This window comes from Myxine glutinosa, chromosome 11 (assembly GCF_964187855.1).
Source record: "Myxine glutinosa chromosome 11, kmMyxGlut1.1, whole genome shotgun sequence".
NCBI lineage: Eukaryota > Metazoa > Chordata > Myxini > Myxiniformes > Myxinidae > Myxine > Myxine glutinosa.
Window position 1 is genome coordinate 122,502,069 of NC_136271.1, and position 21,938 is coordinate 122,524,006.

General features: G+C 47.8%; 1 protein-coding gene across 1 annotated transcript; it reads right to left on the reverse strand.

Moving 5' to 3' along the window:
- Positions 1-830: 830 nt before the first annotated feature.
- GPHA2 (glycoprotein hormone subunit alpha 2) lies at positions 831-17,260 on the reverse strand. The gene is made up of 4 exons (XM_068131116.2): positions 17,125-17,260; positions 16,555-16,676; positions 6,417-6,601; positions 831-3,996 (listed from the first exon to the last, which is right to left on the reverse strand). The coding sequence occupies exons 1-4, from the start codon at positions 17,196-17,198 to the stop codon at positions 3,898-3,900; spliced, it is 480 nt and encodes a 159-aa protein (XP_067987217.1). The 5' UTR covers positions 17,199-17,260; the 3' UTR covers positions 831-3,897.
- Between the last annotated feature and the right edge of the window lie 4,678 nt (positions 17,261-21,938).

Here is a 21,938-nt window from a genome sequence, read left to right on the forward strand (position 1 = left end):
TTATCCTGGTGCTTTGCCAGCAGAATAGTATGTCGAAGAAAACGCCATCTTTTCAGAGCATTGTTACGACAACAGTTCCATAAGTTAGCCTTCTCTTGTGGACATCATTCAAAAAACCCACAATGCAACTTCATGGTGACATTGTGTCCTCGTTTCCTGAAGGTGCTCGCTCATTGTGTCGATGGCACACCAACTTTTCTCTACTTCACAAAATACATTTTTTATGAACATTTATTGACCAGTGTGGAAATAAATGTGGTTAATATTATAGCAAGTGCAGTTAGTTTTAAAAGATCAGTAAAAGATGGTATTCGGACCATGCTAACTATCCCCTGTAGCCTTAATCACACCTATAGCAATATTTAGGTCGAATCAGGTATAAATGAGCAAGTAAAAGTGTGACATCAACACGAGACATTCGAAATGACATATTAATGCTAACAAGGCCTTTCGAGCATCCACTGTGTGTGTTTACACTGATTCAGTTCTGCTCACCGGGCACTTTTAACCTGCCGTTGCTAGTGGAAAATTTGTAATTCAAAATGTCTTTTTAACATAATTTTCTGCATTTAGATGGTGAAAGAGTGGCAATTTCAGGATGGTTAAGCATAATTGTTTTGCTCCTGAACGCAAATCAGACTCACGAAAATACAAGAAATATCCATGGATGAGACTTGAGAGGCGTCGACCTTTTCCTGTTAATACAATTATCGAGCGGTGGCTGTGGATATAACTGTTTCGTGTCAACCTCGAGGGACCGCAGCGAGTGCATTGATAACCTCAAGGATGTTATGGAAGAAAATAAATAAAGACACTGATGTTGCCTCGTGTTGTTTTACGGGTGAAACCAACTTGCCACAGGATCGAGACAGAAGGGTAACTTTGTAAGGAATATTTATTAATCCATACTCTCAACCGAAAGCACAATAATACTAATTAAATGTAACACTTAACGACTTTCCTAAGAATCCCCAAATTAAATAAGTACAACCATCACAGGCAATAATGCTGCTAAAAGCTATCTCATGACTCTTGATGTGGCAGCTTAGCTCAAACAAGGACTTTGTGGGAGAATTCTATGCCAAATAATTATTCTACGGTGTTTTCTGAGCAGCGGAGATAGTAGGCGAGTTATTGCTGGCACCCTGACCAAATTATTTTATTTCTCACCGACTCAAGGTAGAAATCATGCACTGTTGTGCCGGTGGTCTTTGGGGAACAAAACCCTGATTTCCCTCCACAACTTCATACAGTAAACCCCAGCGGGTGATAAGTGGATGAAATGTTGATGGTGACCATGGTCGAAAGAATCTCGTCCAGGGGGTGTGCACAGGATGAAGCCGACTGGAGAGTCACATCTTACAAGTCCTCAGAAGGTGAAATCCTCGTATCACAGAAGCATGGGAAAAAAAAACTGAGTCCACAGGTAAAACTATCACAGATGATGAAGAAGGGAACTCCAAGCTGTTTTGGACAATGTGTTACTTGAAAAAGTGGAGAGATGGGAGGAACGAATAAACTTGGTGAATATGTAGCAGTCAATCAGCCAAGTGCCTTCTCGAAAATGGTGTGCAAATCACCCGGAATGGCACCAATGAGGGTACAGAAGCTCTGAAATTGTGGCAGAGACAACAGCAGTGCAATGTCGGACAGGTAGATTCGGCGAGTAGAGGGAATTCAGCAAATAATACCTCACCGGGTATGATGAAAGAAGCGAGCTGAATCTCCACAGACCAATGCACAGCAGGTTGAAGTTGCACAGCGTGTCGTGCTCATAGAATAGGTGAGTCAGTGAACCTTCCCAGGTTCACATACGGAATACCCTCGACTCCTCCTTTACTGGGTATGATGGTTTTAAAATGATGTGCACCGCTTGAAAATGAGTGTGACAGCTCAGAAGTGTCATTGCCTTCTCCTCCTCGTCTCCTTCATTCCTTCTCCTTCCGTTCTCAAAACTGCCTCAAAACTGTTATTGGTGTTGTTGTCATCATTGTTGTTGTGACTTTACAGGAAATTTACCAGACAATATAACCTTTGCCAAAGCGCAATTGTTACACTGGTCCGTAACAACACACACACACACACACACACACACACACACACACACACACACACACACACACACACACACACACACGAATGCCTAAGAGGAGGTCAGCTCAACTGGGATAGAGAACAAATCATTAAAAATGCCCAAGAACAAGGACACTACCCCAATGGCTTTAAGAAGATGGCAGGACTGAGTCAATTCGACAAGTTTGGCGAGCAGAGAGAATTCAGCAAGGGACTAACAGAGAGTACAAGCCACCTCCTATCAGGATGTAAAAAAAACTCATGTCAGAACAGCTGTACACCCAAAGGCACAACAAGGTATGTAGAGTAATCCACTGGCACATCTGAAAAAGTCTCAATATCCTCGTTCCAGAAAGCTCGTGAAAACATGAACCAAAAGCAATCACTGAAAAGAAGGAAGTAATGCTCATGTATGACCGAATCATCCCATCAAGCGTACTTAGGTACAAAAAAGAAAAAAGGCATTGCTAATTGAGGTGTCAGTCCTCAGCAATTTTGGCCGAAACAATGTAGAAATCAAGAAAATGACTAAATACCATGGTCTCAAAACTGAAGTGAAAAAATCCTAGAAGCTGAAGAATGCTGAAATTGTACCTGTGATTATTGGAGGAATGGGAATGATAAAAAAAAAAGAACCTTACAGAGATCTTAAAAACCATCCTGGAAACATTACACCTAAGGAACTGTATTTGCTAGCTGTCTGAACCCCAGGAGCGATCATCAAAAGAGCCCTCAAAACAAAACTTTGAGTACAACAAAACTTTACAACGTAGCCCATGAATAGCAATCCTTCACCGAAGCGGGGCTGGATACTTCACATCCTGGGAAACTCCGTTCCACCTTTTAAAACCCAAATTATGGAGATAACAACCAACGAGAGAAACACACAAACACACACACTTCCTTTTACCAATATATGTAAAAATCTAGTACAATATATATTGTGGCCCCAGAACCAAACAAAAAATATACATTTATAATGCCCTCACAACCCTTATAACCCCCACGCCCAATCCCACTCCTCCCCCACCACTCTCTACCCAAACATTATTAATAGTAATTATCATCATTTAAAACATATCTTGTGCATTGACAAGCCCCAGATATGACCTTCCCATTGGTGTTAAGAAGCAGCCAAACCAGATATGGTATCTCCCTCTGGGAAGTCCCCCTGAATGTTGGGAATGATGGCATCAGCTTTCCAATCACAGACATCAATTAAATAAATCACCTAGCCTGCCAGGTTCACATGAGGTAATCCCACAAGGTTCAAAGTCCGCTCATTGGCAGCGATGGTCAAAGTTTTGGGTAGAACACACCCGTCAACGAACCTTCGGTCCTTCAGGCCACGTCCTCGAGAGTTAGCTGCAAGCACGGGGAGCTAGATGCAAGCATTCAGCTTTTTTTGCGAGTTCCGAAAGTTCTCAAAATATTTTCTTGTGCAGAGGTACATTCCTTTCTCGCAGGTACGTTTCCAAGTAGTTTTGGCTTATTTTAGAAGTTTTGTGAGCCATTTTACTTAATCCTTAACTGGCACGCACATTATCCAATCAGCTGCCCCGGTGAACCCTGGCGCGTTCTGCAAATGCGCGCCAAGAATTCTGGGGCGGATTACATCATTTGAAACTCGTGTATTAGCCAAGCCCATTAATTGCTTTTGCTTTGTGCCCAACTCTGCACTCGACATGCACACTCATTGCAAAACTATGGGAGCTATCTCTACATTTACCAAAACGGTTTTAACCTAAACAATGGCTTTGCTTTGTCTGTGACATCTACCTAAATACACTCATATATATATATATATATATAGCACATTGAGATTTAATTGTTGGAGAAACGACACATGTCACAGCGACATCTCTTCGCCGTGTAAACCTCCGCCTCGTCCTCGTGGACCCCACACGACAGCCGAACTGGAACCTGCAAAGTAAAATGTAGTCCAGTATTATTACACTCCACAGGAGTAAAACAACAAGTTAATATCTCACGTATTGATGCTGTAGTGTACTACAAATTGGACTACATTGCAGGTTTTGTTGGGAACAACAGAAAGGACACTTGGCCCATCATGCCCAAGCCATATCTGATGACACATTGGTGTAAAGGGATTTAGGGAGGACACCAGCACAGTATGAGCCCCTGTCGTGCTGTTGAAATAACATCAGGTGGGTTGTCTCAGCCTGTCATCCTTCCGAGGTCAGCAAAATGACTACCAGCTTACTGGGGTAATAACTAATAAGCCATTCGAGTATCCTGCACTGGAATGGCAACCTGTTCAGGATTTTACTCCTTAGCCAATTAAACTGCCTCAACAACTCCTAGGCCCCTTATGGCATGAAAGGAATGGTTATTACACCGCACACGCAAAGTGAAAAGCAGGGCTAAGCAATTGGTCACATATTGGTACGTGTCTGCATTTTGTTAAGAGCGTTCATCGAAAACCGTTCAATGGAGGAAACTGAAACTTTACGACGTGCTACATGACCATTTGATATGGTGCATATCGAGCATACATAGAAAACCGTTCAACAGAGGAAATTGAAACTTTACCACGTTACATGGCCATTTATGGGATCAAAGCAAAAATCTCTTGAAAATCTTCTTCTCTGAAACCGCTTAACCGATCAATGCGAAACTTTAACTAATTGATTGACTAGCCAAGGGAAATATAGTTTGATAAAGTGAAGTCATCAGTCACGTGATCTGGCAGCCATATTGGATCAAAGAAAAAAAAACGTAATATACAAAGGAGTTCGCTCCCATCAATTCCTTCTCAAGACTGCATTAGTTTCGCAAGTAAGTATTCTATGAATACCATCTAGTTATTATTATTACTAGAATATAAGACCCGTAGAAATACCAATCTTTTCTGTGATGGCTAATCTATGAAAGAACCACCTTTGGAGGCCATTTCCCCCCCCCCCCCGCAGAGCAGGGGTTGGCCTTTTTCGGGCACCGTGGTCCCCTTTTTGAAGCAATGTTTTATGGCCGGATGCCTTGGCTGCCGCCAACCCTGTGAGTCGCCTCTTACGACACACAGGGAATTACCAGTGAACTGGTACTCAATTTGCCGACCTCGGAAGGATGACAGGCTGAGTCAACCCCCCTGGTGTTAATTCAGCGATCAACCGGGATTCTAACCCAGGATCCTAGGATCCCAAGCCGGCACCCTAAACGCTAAGCCAACACCAGGCTTGGCTAATCTATGGGGGAAAAAAAAAAGATTCCTGGGAGATCCTGCTCTCCATGCAGGGATAACCAACATGCAGGGATAACAAACAGCATGGTGTTGGCATTTGCAGTTTTGACACGCGTGTCAAAAATAAAAATTTTAAATTATTGTACCATAAGTTGTTTTTTTTTAAATTGTACCATTAAAAATATATAATTTTTTTTGGGGGGATCACAAACATTCCCGGGAGTTACCCGAATCCACCATAGTTGGATTTATTGAAATCCGTTAATCCGTTCTCAAGTTATAACATGACAAACTAAACAGACAAACAAACAGATAGACAGACACGGCTCATTTTATAATACAATAGATAATATATTACCAGCACACAATAATCTACTCTTTTCAAAAGGATTCCCTGTTCTTTCTCTCCTTTACTTAGCTCCTCAGATCCTGTATTTTTGAAAGTGTCTGTTTTCCTGGTGGTCTTTATGGATGCCACTGTGTCTGTCAGGTTAAGTAAGCAGATTGGTCTGACCTGCATTCCACCATTAAAAACTTTTTTCTATTGTTCTACTGGCTAGTCATACATGCATTGTTCTACTGGCTACTCCCCATTTCTCAATTCCTGCACATAGACAGTGACAGTGACTCATTTATCAACAAATTACTCTCTCCTCCATCAGTTAAATTGCCTTCACACGTCCAGATATGCATGCTGCTTTACATTTTATTGCATGTATATATTATTATTTGGAAGGAGTGGTGAGGTGTGGGAGGGGGTCCATAGCTAGATTGTGGTAAAAGAGGAAGAGGAATTGTGCACAAAGGCACAAATGGAAAGCACATTGCACTTTGGGGAAAACAGCATGGACTGTTTGGCTGCTGCACAACAGGCCATGGTGGCAAGGTCGACTGTGGAGCCTTGGAGAGGGGTGGAAGACTTTTTATTGGGACCACCCCATGGGGCGGGATGGCCTAGAAGATGGCATGCCCACAGAAGCAGATGGCTAATGAGAGGGACATGCCACCTACAAAGACGGTGCCAAAGTTTACGAGGGCCGTAACTGCACCTGAACGTGGCAGTTGCAGTTCTGGGGGTTTTTTTTAGAGTCAGTACAAGCAATTAGTGCACAAGAACAGCCACAAACGAAACCACACACACCTTCTCAACTTCGCTGATGACACAACACTCCGACATAGATGTGATGTTGTGCTTGAAGTCAGAAGCGACAAGCACTGAGTATTTGGAGGGGAAGGCAATGGAGTTGCAATATCCAACGCAGGCGTTCAGCGTGGCTACACACGGGCCTCGGCCCATGTCACCCTTCATCACCGGTACCTTAAAGGCTGCACAGAATCATCAACATCAGTCCATCACATGTTTTCAGTCTAGGACTTCATGACCAATGGCAATGCTAGTATGACATTTTTGCATTAATATACAGTGGGGTGTAAAAGTACGAGTCCCGTCGGAAATTTAGTAATTGAAATGTGACAACAAACTAAACTAGAACAGCACTTGGTAGAGGGAACATCTCTGCCAGGCTGAACAGTTTACGTTTTGTATACATCCCACCGATAAGCCGGATCCGGATCTGAAATAAAATCGAATTGGCTTATTTTCATCACATAACTAACTCATCCACTGTAGCGGTTACCGCTGGATGCACACAATCGCCTTGCACCGGCCAGAACACGGCCAGACGCGCCTCTCCCGGGCATGCCCGGACTCACTGTTCCCGGGCACGCCCGAACCTCCCGGGCACGCCCGGTCTCGTCTTTCCCGGGCATGCCCGCTCTCGCCTTTCCAGGGCTCGCCCAGAGCGTCCGGGCATGCCCGCTATCGCCTTTCCAGGGCTCGCCCAGAGCGTCCAGGCATGCCCGCTATCGCCTTTCCAGGGCTCGCCCAGAGCGTCCGGGCACGCCCAGCCTCGACTTGCCAGGCCGCAGCCAAACACGCCCGGGCAGGTCCAGACTCGCCTTTCCAAGGCTCGCCCTTGACACCCGGGCATGCCCGGTATAGCTTTTGCCGGGCAAACTTCCCGACATAAATGTGTATATATATTGCTGCCCGATAAACGGGCTTTTGTCAGAATACCTGAGCTGTTTTGTTTCAATAAAGCAACTCGGACGAATTCCGTCTTTGGTCGCGTCACTTCTTTCGACACGCGTTGGAGCGCAGCTCCTTCACTGGTGACCTACCGACATGGACACGGCAGTGACTCTTAAACTGCCTACCTTCTGGGAGGCTCACGCGGCTGTTTGGTTCGCCCAGGCGGACTCCCAGTTCACCCTGCGAGGCATCACCGCGGACGACACCCGCTTCCACCACGTCGTGGCAGCGCTCGGTTCCGCCACCGCGGCCCGCGCCCTGAGCCTCCTCGAGCACCCGCCGGCTGCCGACAAGTATGACGCGCTGAAGACGCTCCTCCTCGACGCTTTCGCCCTCTCACCGGCGGCACGCGCACGGCGCCTGCTCGACCTGCCCGAGCTCGGCGACACGCGCCCGTCCGAGCGCATGGACTATATGCTCTCGTTGCTCGGTGAGCACTCTCCGGATTTTCTGTTCCGAGAGTTGTTCCTTCGCCAGCTGCCTCACCCGGTACGCCTCGCCCTGGCTGGCACGTCGATCACCGATCCCCGCGCCCTCGCCAGGGAAGCCGATAAGATCTCCTCGGCGGGCCAACACATCGGCGCGGCTATCTGGAGCCTGCCGCCGTCCGAGGCGATGCCCACGACGCCCAAGCGCCCTGCGCGGTTGGAGGCCGAACTGCCGGTGAAACTGGCGGCCGCACCGACCGCTTCCGACACGACGGCCGGGGCCTCCACCTGACCAGGCGTGGTGTTATTACCACGCCAGGTTCGGACACAAGGCTCGGACGTGCCGACCCCCGTGCACTTTCGGCAAGTCGGGAAACGGCCGGGCCGGCGTTCATTCCCAGCCATGAGCGCCGGCCACTCGGGCAACTTGCTTTTTATTCGGGACAAAGCGTCCTGGAGGCGTTTCCTTTGTGACACCGGCACCCAACTGAGCGTCATACCCGCCTCCGAGCAGGACAGGCGGGACGCCGTTTGCGGCCCCTCTTTGGTCGCTGCTAATGGCTCGGCCATACGCACTTTCGGCCCGCGCAACGTCACCCTCTGCTTCGGCAGCCAGCGCTTTCAGTGGACCTTTGTGACCGCCTGCGTCCCCATGGCTTTGCTGGGCGCCGACTTCCTCTGCGCGCACGGGCTGCTGGTCGACGTCAAACGTCGTCGCCTTGTCAACGCCGAGACCTTCAGCTCCCTGGCGTGCACGATGAGCAGCTCCGCGCCGACCGAACTGGCGTGCGCCCTCCCGACGGCGAACGAGTTCGCTCGCCTGCTCGCGGAATTCCCGGCCCTCACACGGCCGACGTTTTCGGCGGTCGCAGTGCGGCATGGGATCGAGCACCACATACCCACTACGGGCCCGCCGGTCTACGCCAGGGCCCGCCGCCTCGACCCGGCCAAGCTCGCCGTGGCAAAGGCCGAGTTCGACGCGTTGGAGCACCTCGGCATCGTGCGGCGCTCCAATAGCGCGTGGGCCTCACCACTGCACATCGTGCCAAAGCCGGGGGGCGGATGGCGCCCGTGTGGCGACTACCGCCGCCTCAACGACGCTACCACCCCCGACAGGTACCCGATCCCGCACATCCAGGACTTTTCCGCACATTTGGCTGTGGGTCATATTTTGGGTCATATTTTCCAAAATTGACCTGATACGGGGATACCACCAGGTACCTGTCCGGGCGGCCGACGTCCCGATGACGGCCGTCATCACGCCGTTCGGCCTGTTCGAATTTTTGAGGATGCCGTTTGGCCTCAAGAACGCGGCCCAGGCGTTCCAGCGCTTAATGGAAGGCGTGCTGCGCGACCTGCCATTTCTTTTCGTCTATCTGGACGACATCCTCGTCGCCAGCACGTCCCGCGCCGAGCACCTCCTCCACCTCCGAACACTGTTCGGTCGCCTCAGCGAGCACGGCTTAATTGTCAACCCGGCCAAATGCCACTTCGGCATGACGACCGTTGACATTTTGGGCCACCGCATCACCAAGACCGGGGCCGTGCCGCTGCCGACCAAGGTCGAGACCATCACCACGTTCCCGCGTCCCCGTTCCATCAAGGCCCTACAAGAGTTCCTCGGCATGGTGAATTTTTATCACCGATTCGTGCCCCGCGCTGCTCAGCTCATGCGGCCCCTTTACGAGGCCCTCCGGGGCAAGCCGGCCAAGCATGACATCGTTTGGTCCGCGGCCATGGACGCGGCCTTCGCGAGCGCAAAACGGGCCCTCGCCGACGCAACGCTGCTGGCTCACCCGGTGCTCAACGCGCCCATCGCCCTCACTACGGACGCCTCCAACTATGCGGTGGGCGCCGTCCATGAACAATGGGTGGACGGGGTTTGGCAGCCACTCGCTTTTTTCAGCCGGCAGCTCCGGCCGAACGAGTTAAAATACAGCACGTTCGACCGCGAGCTGCTCGGTCTATTCCTGGCCGTTCGCCATTTCCGACACCTCCTGGAGGGCCGCCCGTTCACGGCTTTCGTCGACCACAAGCCGTTGGTCTACGCAATGGCCAAAGTCACGGAGCCGTGGTCGGCCCGCCAGCAGCGCCACCTCTCCGCCGTGTCGGAATTCACCACGGACATCCGGCACGTCGCCGGCAAAGACAACGCTGTGGCCGACTGTCTTTCTCGGGCCAGCGCGAACGCGGTCCACCTCGGCGTGGACTTTGCGCTCATGGCGGCCGACCAGACCACCGACACCTCGGTGCAGGCCCTCCGGGCGGCAGACACGGGCCTCCGCCTGGCCGACATCCCCTTCGCGGGCACCGTCCTGCTCTGCGACGTCTCCCAGGGCCAGCCTCGCCCCATCGTGCCCGTTTCCTGGCAGCGCCGCATCTTCGCCTCCATCCACGGCCTTTCTCACCCGGGCCGGAAAGCTTCTCAGAAGCTGGTGTCGGCGCGTTTCGTCTGGCACGGCCTTCGACGGAACGTCCGCGACTGGGCCAACGCCTGCACGGCCTGCCAGCGGGCCAAGGTCCACCGCCACACCCAGGCCCCGCTGGCACCTTTCACCGTGCCTGCACGGCGTTTCGACCACGTCCACGTGGACCTGGTGGGTCCCCTGCCCCCATCGCGGGGGTTCACCCACCTGCTCACCATGGTGGACAGGACCACCAGGTGGCCGGAGGCCGTGCCCCTCACCTCCACCACCACCGCCGACGTGGCGCAGGCGTTCATCGCCACCTGGGTCGCGCGCTTCGGCGCACCGGCGGACATCTCGTCCGACCGCGGCCCACAGTTCACGTCCGAACTTTGGGGCGCGGTCGCCCGCTCGTTGGGGGTCACGCTGCACCGCACCACGGCCTACCACCCCCAAGCCAACGGGTTGTGCGAGCGGTTTCACCGCTCCATGAAGGCCGCACTCATGGCCGGCCTTCAGGACGACGGTTGGACCGACCGGCTGCCGTGGGTCCTTTTGGGCCTCCGCACGGCCCCCAAGGAGGACCTCCGGGCGTCCGCTGCCGAGCTCGTCTATGGCCAGCCGCTCCGCGTCCCGGGCGAGTTCGTGCCCGACGCTACCAGTCCCTGGTCCGCCGCACGCCAGCGCTCGGACCTCCAGGAGGCCGCCCGCCGATTTGCCCCCGTGCCAACGTCCCGCCACGGTGGCCCCCAGTCCTACGTCCCCCCGACGCTTCGCACAGCGGAGTACGTCTTTGTGTGTCATGACGCGCACCGGGGGCCACTCCGGCCGCCGTACGACGGGCCCTTCCGGGTCCTGCGACGGGGCGACAAGTCCTTTGTCGTCGACGTTGGCGGCCGGTCGGACCGGATCTCTGTGGACCGCCTCAAACCGGCGCACATGGACGTCGACCGACCACCACGGTTGGCCCTTCCTCCGCGGCGAGGCCGCCCCCCGTCCACAGTTCCCCCCGCTCGACCACCCACCACCACGTCGGACCCCTCCCCACGACCCTCCAGGGGTCGCTTCGGCCGGGTCATCCGGACCCCCCTTAAATTGACCCTGCCGGTGCAGGTCGATTCTGGAGGGGCGTGTGTAGCGGTTACCGCTGGATGCACACAATCGCCTTGCACCAGCCAGAACATGGCCAGACGCGCCTCTCCCGGGCATGCCCGGACTCACTGTTCCCGGGCACGCCCGAACCTCCCGGGCACGCCCGGTCTCGTCTTTCCCGGGCATGCCCGCTCTCGCCTTTCCAGGGCTCGCCCAGAGCGTCCGGGCATGCCCGCTATCGCCTTTCCAGGGCTCGCCCAGAGCGTCCAGGCATGCCCGCTATCGCCTTTCCAGGGCTCGCCCAGAGCGTCCGGGCACGCCCAGCCTCGACTTGCCAGGCCGCAGCCAAACACGCCCGGGCAGGTCCAGACTCGCCTTTCCGAGGCTCGCCCTTGACACCCGGGCATGCCCGGTATAGCTTTTGCCGGGCAAACTTCCCGACATAAATGTGTATATATATTGCTGCCCGATAAACGGGCTTTTGTCAGAATACCTGAGCTGTTTTGTTTCAATAAAGCAACTCGGACGAATTCCGTCTTTGGTCGCGTCACTTCTTTCGACACGCGTTGGAGCGCAGCTCCTTCACCACCAAGTTTTGTCATAAATGGTCCACAACCATGTCATAAATGGACGAGCGAGAAGGAGGACGAGGGAAGAGGGAGGAGGATGAGGATGAGGAGGACAATGGAGAAGGAGGATGACGAGGAGGAAGGACAATGACGAGGGAGTGGGAGGAGGACGAGGGAGGACGAGGGAGGAGGAGGGGGACGAGGGAGGAGGAGGGGGACGAGGGAGGAGGAAGACGACGAGGAAGGAGGGGGAGGACGAGGGCAGACAAGGAGGGAGCAGGAGAACGAGGGAGGGGAGGAGGACAAGGGAGGGGGAGGAGGACAAGGGAGGGGAAGGAGGACAAGGGAGGGGGAGGAGGACAAGGGAGGGAGAGGAGGACGAGGGAGGGGGAGGAGGATGAGGGAGGAGGAGGAGGAAGATGGAGAGGAAGGAGGAGGATGAGGAGGGAGAGGAGGATGAGCGAGGGAGAGGAGGATGAGGAGGAGGAGGAGGAGGATGAGGGAGGGGGAGGAGGAGGATGAGGGAGGGGGAGGAGGATGAGGGAGGAGGAGGAGGATGATGATGGGGAGGAGGAAGATGATGGAGAGGGAGGAGGAGGACAATGAGGGAGGAGGAGGAGGCGATATCATGCCATTGTCACGTCTGAGGCTCCGTTAACACGGGATCCTTTATTCCAGAAAATGGCTGAAAGGTTTCTATCTTCTACTGCAGTGCATTTAATGATTATTCTTTATCATTCCCCAAGGACACCCAGATGAGCTGAAATTGATGGCACGGGCACAGGAGGCAGATGGCTCGAACACATGTTCTGCGGAGATGGCTGAACGGATCTTCGTCAAACTTTCAGAGGTTCATCAGTGAGTGACTGGGAGTGTTGTAGACAAAAAAAGTTCGTTTTTTTGGATTCGCTCTTTCGTGCCTAAACCTTTTTGATTAATGGCAGTTATATACAAGTACACATTCGCATAAATAAATACAAAACATTTACCAGACATTTGAACACAAATAATCAAACCATTCCAGAAGAAGTCGAAGTTGGTGGTAAGGCTTCTTCTTCTTCCTGAACGTCATCATACTTAACTCGTGATGAACGGCACATTCACCTGCATATATTCAACGAAAAGGTAAAATGATGATTTGACATTTGTGATGGATTCGGATTTGCATGTAATCGCTTTTCCATTATACGATTATTTGCTCTCATTTCAAATACTAGGGCATTGCCCGTACTATATCTATATCTAAAATTATATCCCCCCCCTCTATTTACATGAAATGGTTTGGTCCAAAGCGAACGGCTTGCGAGTACGGTGACAATCCCCCCCCTCTATTTACATGCAATGGTTTGGTCCAAAGCGAACGGCTTCCGGAGTTTGGTAAAGAAATCGCCATCGCGTGCACAAACGCGCAGGAAAGCGAATGAATCGCAAATTCGGTTTTATTAGTTTTAAAACATAGTTTAACGCCAACATAGTTTGCAAACGTGAAATAAATGAATACGCTCTCAAATGTGCCATCCGAGGCAGAGTGTGTCCTCCACGTTCGGCACACGCGATCGTTCGCTGCTCTCTGATTGGTTGAATCGTTTTTTGGACATAGCTCGGTAAGTAATTGTCCGATTAATATGAAACCTTGAAAAGGCACATCCTCGGGTCCCCAGCAATATACCTGGCAAGTTAAAAGTATATCGGACCCGTGGTTGTCGAGAAACAGCGGTCACAGACAAACAGACGTACAGACGTACAGACGTACAAACGTACAAACGTACAGACAGAGATTACTGGAATTATAGATAGATGGGTTTATGTAATACTTCCAGAAGGACGCATTTCAAATACTTCCAGAAGGACAACCATCACTGCAACACTCCACCGATCTGGGCTTTATGGCAGAGTGGCCAGACGGAAGCCAAACAGTTCAATCTTGGTTTCATCAGACCACAGAATCTTGTTTCTCACAGTCTGAGAGTCCTTTAGGTGCTTTTTTGCAAACTCCAAGCGGGCTTTCATGTGTCTTTCACTGAGGAGAGGCTTCCGTCTGACCACTCTGCCATAAAGCCCAGATCGGTGGAGTGTTGCAGTGATGGTTGTCCTTCTGGAAGTTTCTGCCATCTCCACACAGGATCTCTGGAGCTCAGCCAGAGTGACCATCGGGTTCTTGGTCACCTCTCTTACCAAGGCCCTTCTCCCCCGATTGCTCAGTTTGTCCGGGCGGCCAGCTCTAGGAAGAGTCCTGGTTGTTCCAAACTTCTTACATTTAAGAATTATGGAGGCCACTGTGCGCTTGGGAACCTTCAATGCAGCAGAATTTTTTTGTAGGCTTCCCCAGATCTGTGCCTCGACACAATCCTGTCTCTGAACTCTGCAGGCAGTTCCTTCAACCTCATGGCTTGGTTTTTGCTCTGATATGCATTGCCAGCTGTGAGACCTTATATAGACAGGTGTGTGCCTTTCCAAATCATGTACAATCAATTGAATTTACCACAGGTGGAGTCCAATCAAGGTGTAGAAACATCTCAAAGATGATCAAGAGAAATGGGAGGCACCTGAGCTAAATTTCAAGTGTCATAGCAAAGGGTCTGAATACTTATGTAAATGTGACATTTCAGTTTTTTCTTTTTAATAAATTTGCAAAACTTTCTAAAATCCTGTTTTCTCTGTCATTATGGGGTATTGTATTGTACCAAATACAAAAGCCGAGCATTGGAAAAAATGAATTTAAACGATTTCAGCACAAGGCTGCAACATAACAAAATGTGAAAAAAGTGAAGGGGTCTGAATACTTTCGGAATGCACTGTGTATATATGTATATATATATATTCATACACTTCATTGGTTCTAATTTCAAAAAGGTATAATTGACAAAAAGAAATAGAAGGAGGAAAGTAGGGTAAAGTAGTTGTGGAAAAGAGCAACAAAAGGTAACGTCGCTCGGGATAGGAGTGAAGCCCCTAGACGTGATGTCTCTCCCTCCATCAGTTCCCCTCTCCCCCCATGCCCCCTCCCAGCCTTATTCACACATTCTATCTCTGCCACATGATACCTCCATTGGACTATTCTCAACCTCTCCATCGTGTGATTCCTACGCTCCACACCTCCACCTCCTCCCATTGCGCACCAGACCAGCCAAACCAGCCAGATATCGCTCCTCCTCACACCATAGTGCACCTCCAACCCACCCCCCAATGTACAGCCAACCCTACTCCATTGTGCATTGAAGTTTTCAAACGATAAAGTGATGTGGGTGATGAACACGTGATGTATGGTTATCACAAACATCGATGTGTCCAAAAAAAAAAGAAGTTTTGCTCCATAATCTTTGTACAAAACCACGTTCCACTTCCTGCATTATCGCTGGTATCTCGTATTCATCAGTGGCGAGTTTTGTTTTTTGATTCTGTTTACATTTTTTGATTCTTCACCATATCAGAGATACGGCAAAAAGACGTATAGCATGATATCTCAAAAAGTTTTCGATGGATTCGGACAAATGGTGGACAGGTTGGGTTTGTGACACAGAGAAAATGATGATGGATTTTTTTGGTGAAGATCGGCATCGAAGTCTGGATCTGAGAATTTTTTGATGCTTCACCGTATCAGAGATACGGCAAAAAGACGTATAACATGATATCTCAAAAAGTTTTGGATGGATTTGGACAAATGGTGGACAGGTTGGGTTTGTGACACAGAGAAAATGATGATGGATTTTTTTGGTGAAGATCGGCATCGAAGTCTGGATCTGAGAATTTTTTGATGCTTCACCGTATCAGAGATACGGCAAAAAGACGTATAGCATGATATCTCAAAAAGTTTTGGAACGGATTCGGACGAAACTTGGTGGACAGGTTGGGTGTGTGACAAGGAATAAGTGATTCAATTTTCATGAAGATTCGAATCCGAATCAGATTTTTTTTTGTGATTCTTTACCATATCAGAGATTGGGCAAAAAAACAATGTATAACACCTTATCTCAAAAAGTTTTGGACGGATTCAAACTAAATTTGGTGGAGAGGTTGGGTGTGTGACAAGGACGAATCGATTCGATTTTGGTGACGATCCGAATCCGGCTAGAAGATTTTAAAAAGTTTTAAATTAATTCTTCACCATTGAGTGATAGGGCCAAAAACAATATATAGCATGATATTTCAAAAAGTTAAAGGACAACTTATCACAAAACTTGGATGAGTTGGTGAAGTGACTAGAACAGGCCAATTTGATTTTGGTTCCGGTCCGAATCCAGATCCGACCTATCAGTGGATACAAAACAAACTGTTCAGCCTGGCGGAGGTACGCGCTCTACCAAATGCCTTTCTAGTTTCGTATGCAGCACAAGACTGCAGGGTAGCACCATGGGCTGAGGGAGCAGCTGTACCACCGATGCAGTGCCTTCTGTGGCTGAAAAGATGGCCTAGATGTACACACGTCTCGAAGCTGTCCAGCCTAGGTTTGAATCCCGACCCACATATAAACTGCCATCCTGGTGTTTCACAGGTAGGGGGAACCATCACTAGGTCCAGCAGAGAGAGGGCACTGCATCATCAGCACAGCCGCGCTGTTCGGTACCTCTAAGCCAACAGTGCGTACCTCGACAGGTCTACCTATAGTACCGAAATCATGGCGTCGCTCTTGTCGAGCACTGTGATGACGGACAGAGAGAGGGAGATAGATGTCACACAAGACTTTGGCACATACCGTACAAGTGACATCCCGGCCATGAGGAATGTCCTGCTCCGAAACAAGCGCCGAGCAGGATCAAGAAGAGAACCTCGGGTACCATGTCCAGGGTGCACAGGTGTCTTCCTCCTTTATTCGAGCTGCGGACCAGGGACGGTGGATCAACAAAAGCACAAACATAATTTCCCACCTTTAGTGAACAAGCAAATGGAAGAATGCAAGACAATGGCTTAATAATGTATATTGTCCGAGTAGGAGCACGTGTTTGTAAATTACTCCACTCGGTTTACATTGAACGACGGTTTTGTATCCTATTTTTAAAACAACGTTTCCTGCGATCAGTTTACGTTACCACGATGTACCTCAACAAACGTTCACCACATACTCCTATCCCTGCAGGTAGCCAAGCAGGTATCGAGTTCAGCTGCGCAAACAGCGCAGGAAGGATAAAGAACAAGCAATTCGCGACTTGTTGAATAATACAAATCACAACGATTTTATTTACGATATAAAACTTGATAATGGAAGCAAAAACAACCGTGCAGGTATCCAATGGACCAAAGAATGCCGGTGAGGACGAGAACTCACGATCTGATGTCCACGTGAAGAGCCTGTGATGTTCTATCGACGCACAGTGTCTGGCAACTGCGATGTGCCCGCATTCCTCCTCCTCATTAGGAAAGCTCTTCCTTTCTGGGAGTATATTTATTACGTACATTATATTTATATTTTTAGGTATTCGGACAGATACACACGTGCGCAGGATGGGATACGGCAAAGGTGGAGATGGGTATGAGAAGGTCACCTTGGGATTGGGTGATAGAGAGGTAGTTTGGGGTAGAATTCGGGAGGGGTAGTTATGTGAAAGGGCAGAGAGGGGTAGGTTAGCCAACAGGGAAGGTTGGGGATGGGTTAGACTCCATTTAAGGAGCGATTAAATACATGCGAGACTCCATTTAAAGAGCGATTAAATACATGCAAGACTCCATTAAAGAGCGATTAAATACATGCTAGACTCCATTGAAAGAGCGAATAAATACATGCTAGACTCCATTTACAGAGCGATTAAATACATGCTAGACTCCATTAAAGAGCGATTAAATACATGCTAGACTCCATTTACAGAGCAATTAAATACATGCTAGACTCCATTAAAGAGCGATTAAATACATGCTGGACTCCATTAAAGAGCGATTAAATACATGCTAGACTCCATTAAAGAGCGATTAAATACATGCTAGACTCCATTTAAAGAGCGATTAAATACATGCGAGACTCCATTTAAAGAGCGATTAAATACATGCTAGACTCCATTTAAAGAGCGATTAAATACATGCTAGACTCCATTAAAGAGCGATTAAATACATGCTAGACTCCATTTAAAGAGCGATTAAATACATGCGAGACTCCATTTAAAGAGCGATTAAATATACACGATATATATATACAATATATACAATAAATATACACAAAGGATAAAGAGCGATTAAATACATGCTAGACTCCATTTAAAGACCGATTAAATACATGCTGGAATCCCTTTCGAGAGTGATTAAATACATGCAAGACACCCTTGAAAGAGCGATTAAATACATGCTCGACTCCCTTCAGAGAGCGATTAAATACATGCCAGACTCCATTTAAAGACCGATTAAATACATGCTGGACTCCCTTTCGAGAGTGATTAAATACATGTTCCACTCCATTGAAAGACCGATTAAATACATGCTAGACTCCATTTGAAGACCGATTAAATACATGCTAGACTCCATTTAAAGAGCGATTAAATACATGCGAGACTCCATTTAAAGAGCGATTAAATACATGCCAGACTCCATTTAAAGACCGATTAAATACATGCTGGACTCCCTTTCGAGGGTGATTAAATACATGTTCCACTCCATTGAAAGACCGATTAAATACATGCTGGACTCCATTTGAAGACCGATTAAATACATGCGAGACTCCATTTAAAGAGCGATTAAATACATGCCAGACTCCCTTTAAAGAGCGATTAAATACATGCTGGACTCTCTTCAGAGAGCAATTAAATACATGCTACACTCCATTTAAAGAGGAATTAAATACATGCTCGACTCCCTATAAAGACCGATTAAATACATGCTGGACTCTCTTCAGAGAGCAATTAAATACATGCTACACTCCATTTAAAGAGCAATTAAATACATGCTCGACTCCCTATAAAGAGCGATTAAATACATGCTAGACACCCTTTCGAGAGCGATTAAATACATGCGAGACTCCATTAAAAGACCGATTAAATACATACGAGACTCCCTTTAAAGGGCGATTAAGTACGTACTCGACACTTTTTTTTATCAAATGGGGCAGTATGCCAGTTAGACTTACTTGTGATGACATCAATATCAGACTGAGATGCAAGAGATATTCTTGGGTAAAATGCCTGGGGCATAGAAAAGGCTCCTTTATACTAGTACCCGACTGCAAAGCCGCAATGAGCCGGCGAAGCCAAAGCCCCTTGCCACTATTTTACCCATCACGATGGCATCAGTAAGTTAGGTAGTTGATAGTAGGTCGGTGTAGGTACCGTACCTGGTAAGACTTGGTAAAAGAGAAGAGCAGACAGTCCTCCCCAATACCTACATACAATAAATGTCACAAGAAGCTTAAGGAAGTAACTATACGATGTGCTAGCTTAAGGCCTATTTTAAGAAATTTTAACTGGGCTTAACATACGTTTTCACAGTATGTGTGTAGTCTTCTAACTTCAGTCGCTGTCAGGGCTGGTTCTCTCCGGGCACGGCAGCTTCCTCCACCAGAAGAGGTTAGCTTGCAGTAAGATCAGTGCCGACAGATCAGACGATAGCGCCGTTTCAACGGCGATGTGCGACTGTCGTTAATCAAACCGAGCTTTCTTTCTTGATGTAAACCGCTTATAGGTGCAGGACAACATCATAATTCAGACAAACCTACTGAGCATGGGAGCATGGGATTGAACTTGAAGCCTAATTCGGCTTTTTAGGTCTACCACTAAATAAGAGAAAAATTTCGAAAATGCCCTAGTCACGACTGTTGTTGCGAAGGGTGCACTAACCGGAAGTTACGTAGTTCCGTGGGCGCCTATTAAACTTTTTCGCAATTTTTTTATGCATACGTCCTCATCCGCAAGATGGCGGCCTCCATGGAGCGATTTGGTGCGTCAAAGCTTCGAAATTCTCAAAGGATCCAGCAAAATCTGGCTTTTCAACAAAAGATTGTGAATCAAAAAAAGACTGGTAAAACAAACTCCTATTGAACATTTTCGCAATTTTTTATGTACACTTCCACATCCGCAAGATGGCGGCCGCCATGGAGCGATTTGGTGCGTCAAAGCTTCGAAATTCTCAAAGGATCCAGCAAAATCTGGCTTTTCAACAAAAGATTGTGAATAAAAAAAAGACTGGTGAAACAAACTCCTATTGAACTTTTTCGCAATTGTTTATGCATACTTCCACATCCGCAAGATGGTGGCCTCCATGGAGCGATTTGGTGTGTCAAAGCTTCGAAATTCTCAAAGGATCCTGCAAAATCTGGCTTTTCAACATAAGATTGTGAATCAAAAAAAGATGGGTGAAACAAACTCCTTTTGAACTTTTTCGCAATTATTTATGCATAATTCCGCATCCGCAAGAGGGCGGCCTCCATGGAGCAATTTGGTGCGTCAAAGCTTCGAAATTCTCAAAGGATCCTGCAAAATCTGGCTTTTCAACATAAGATTGTGAATCAAAAAAAGACGGGTGAAACAAACTCCTATTGAACTTTTTCGCAATTGTTTATGCATACTTCCGCATCCGCAAGATGGCGGCCTCCATTGAGCGATTTGGTGCGTCAAAGCGTCGAAATTCTCAAAGGATCCAGCAACATCTGGCTTTTCAACATAATACATACGCGTTCATTCACAACACCGGCTTCGCCGGCTATCAACATAATACGTACGCATTCATTCACAACACCGGCTTCGCCGGCTATAAGGGTATGTGCCATGTGGCAAAGCATAGAAAAGGAGAAACATTCCACAGCTTGGAGAAAATGCCAAACAACGCAAAATAAGGGCCATTCAAAAAATCTCGTGTGCATGCTGGACTACTCGTGTTCTGAGGAGGAACCAAGTAATGCTCCAGAAAAGTTCATTTAAAGGGGTGCCAATTTCATTCATACAGCGGCATGAAGAAGTTCAAGTATTTTATTTGCCAGATGTATGGCGCCCCTTGATAGGGTTAGGGTTCGCTGAAACTAGCTGAAACTTGGAATTATACATCGGTCAATAGGTCTCGGTAATGGCTTTCAAAACAAATTCCACCTAAATGCTACAGTTTTTGCTTTAAAATTAAAATATATATAAATATACATATATACGCACTTTTTAACCTCTTCAAAATATTATCATGCAAAATTAGTGCTGGCCCAATGGTCTAATGGATAAACCATCAGACTCCCAAGCTGGGTAATTGTGGGTTTAAATCCTATCTGGGTTGAACATTGTTTTCCCCTTACTTTTTCGAGTCTTTTATATTGTCTTGAATAATGAACAAATGAACATCTTGTACAATGAGCAAATGCATTTTGTTCGTCTTTAAAACGGCATTATTCTTAAACCTGAATTTCAGCATCATATGAGTATTGTGCCGCATCAAATTGCTTATTGAATGGAAATCAAGGGAGGCGCAAAGTCCTTTTTTTGGGACGGTTTCTCTGCAAGCAACTTTAACATGGGGACTGAAAATTCGTTTCATGGCTTCTACTGGTATATTGTATATATTAATATTAATATATATGTATGTATATGTGTGTGTATATATATATATATATATATATATATATATATATATATATATATATATATATATATATATATATATATATATATATATATACATACATACATACAGTATATATATATATATATACATACATACAGTATATATATATATATATACACTTTATACCACTTTTAAAAATATTCTAACATGCTGGCTCAATGGCCTAATGGATAAAGCATCAGACTCCCAAACTAGGGATTGTGGGTTCAAATTGCATGAGTTGATTTTTTTTTTTTCCCCTTACCTTTTCACGTCTTTTATATCGTCTTGAATAAAGTCTTGTATGATGAACAAATGCATTTTGTTCGTATTCAAAATGTATCTTGGGAAAAATGCCAGGGGCATAGAAAAGGCCCCTTTATATGGGATGTGCCATGTGGCAAACTATAGAAAAGAAGGGCCATTCTTGGGTAAAATTAGGGTTAAGGTTATAGTCCTTGATATGAGCACCAACACATTTTGGGCAGACGGACGGACGGACAGACACCAACGTGATTTTTGGGGTTTTGTAAATATTTACGTTTGTAGGGGGTAGGCAGTGATTACCTTAGTCCAGGTAGG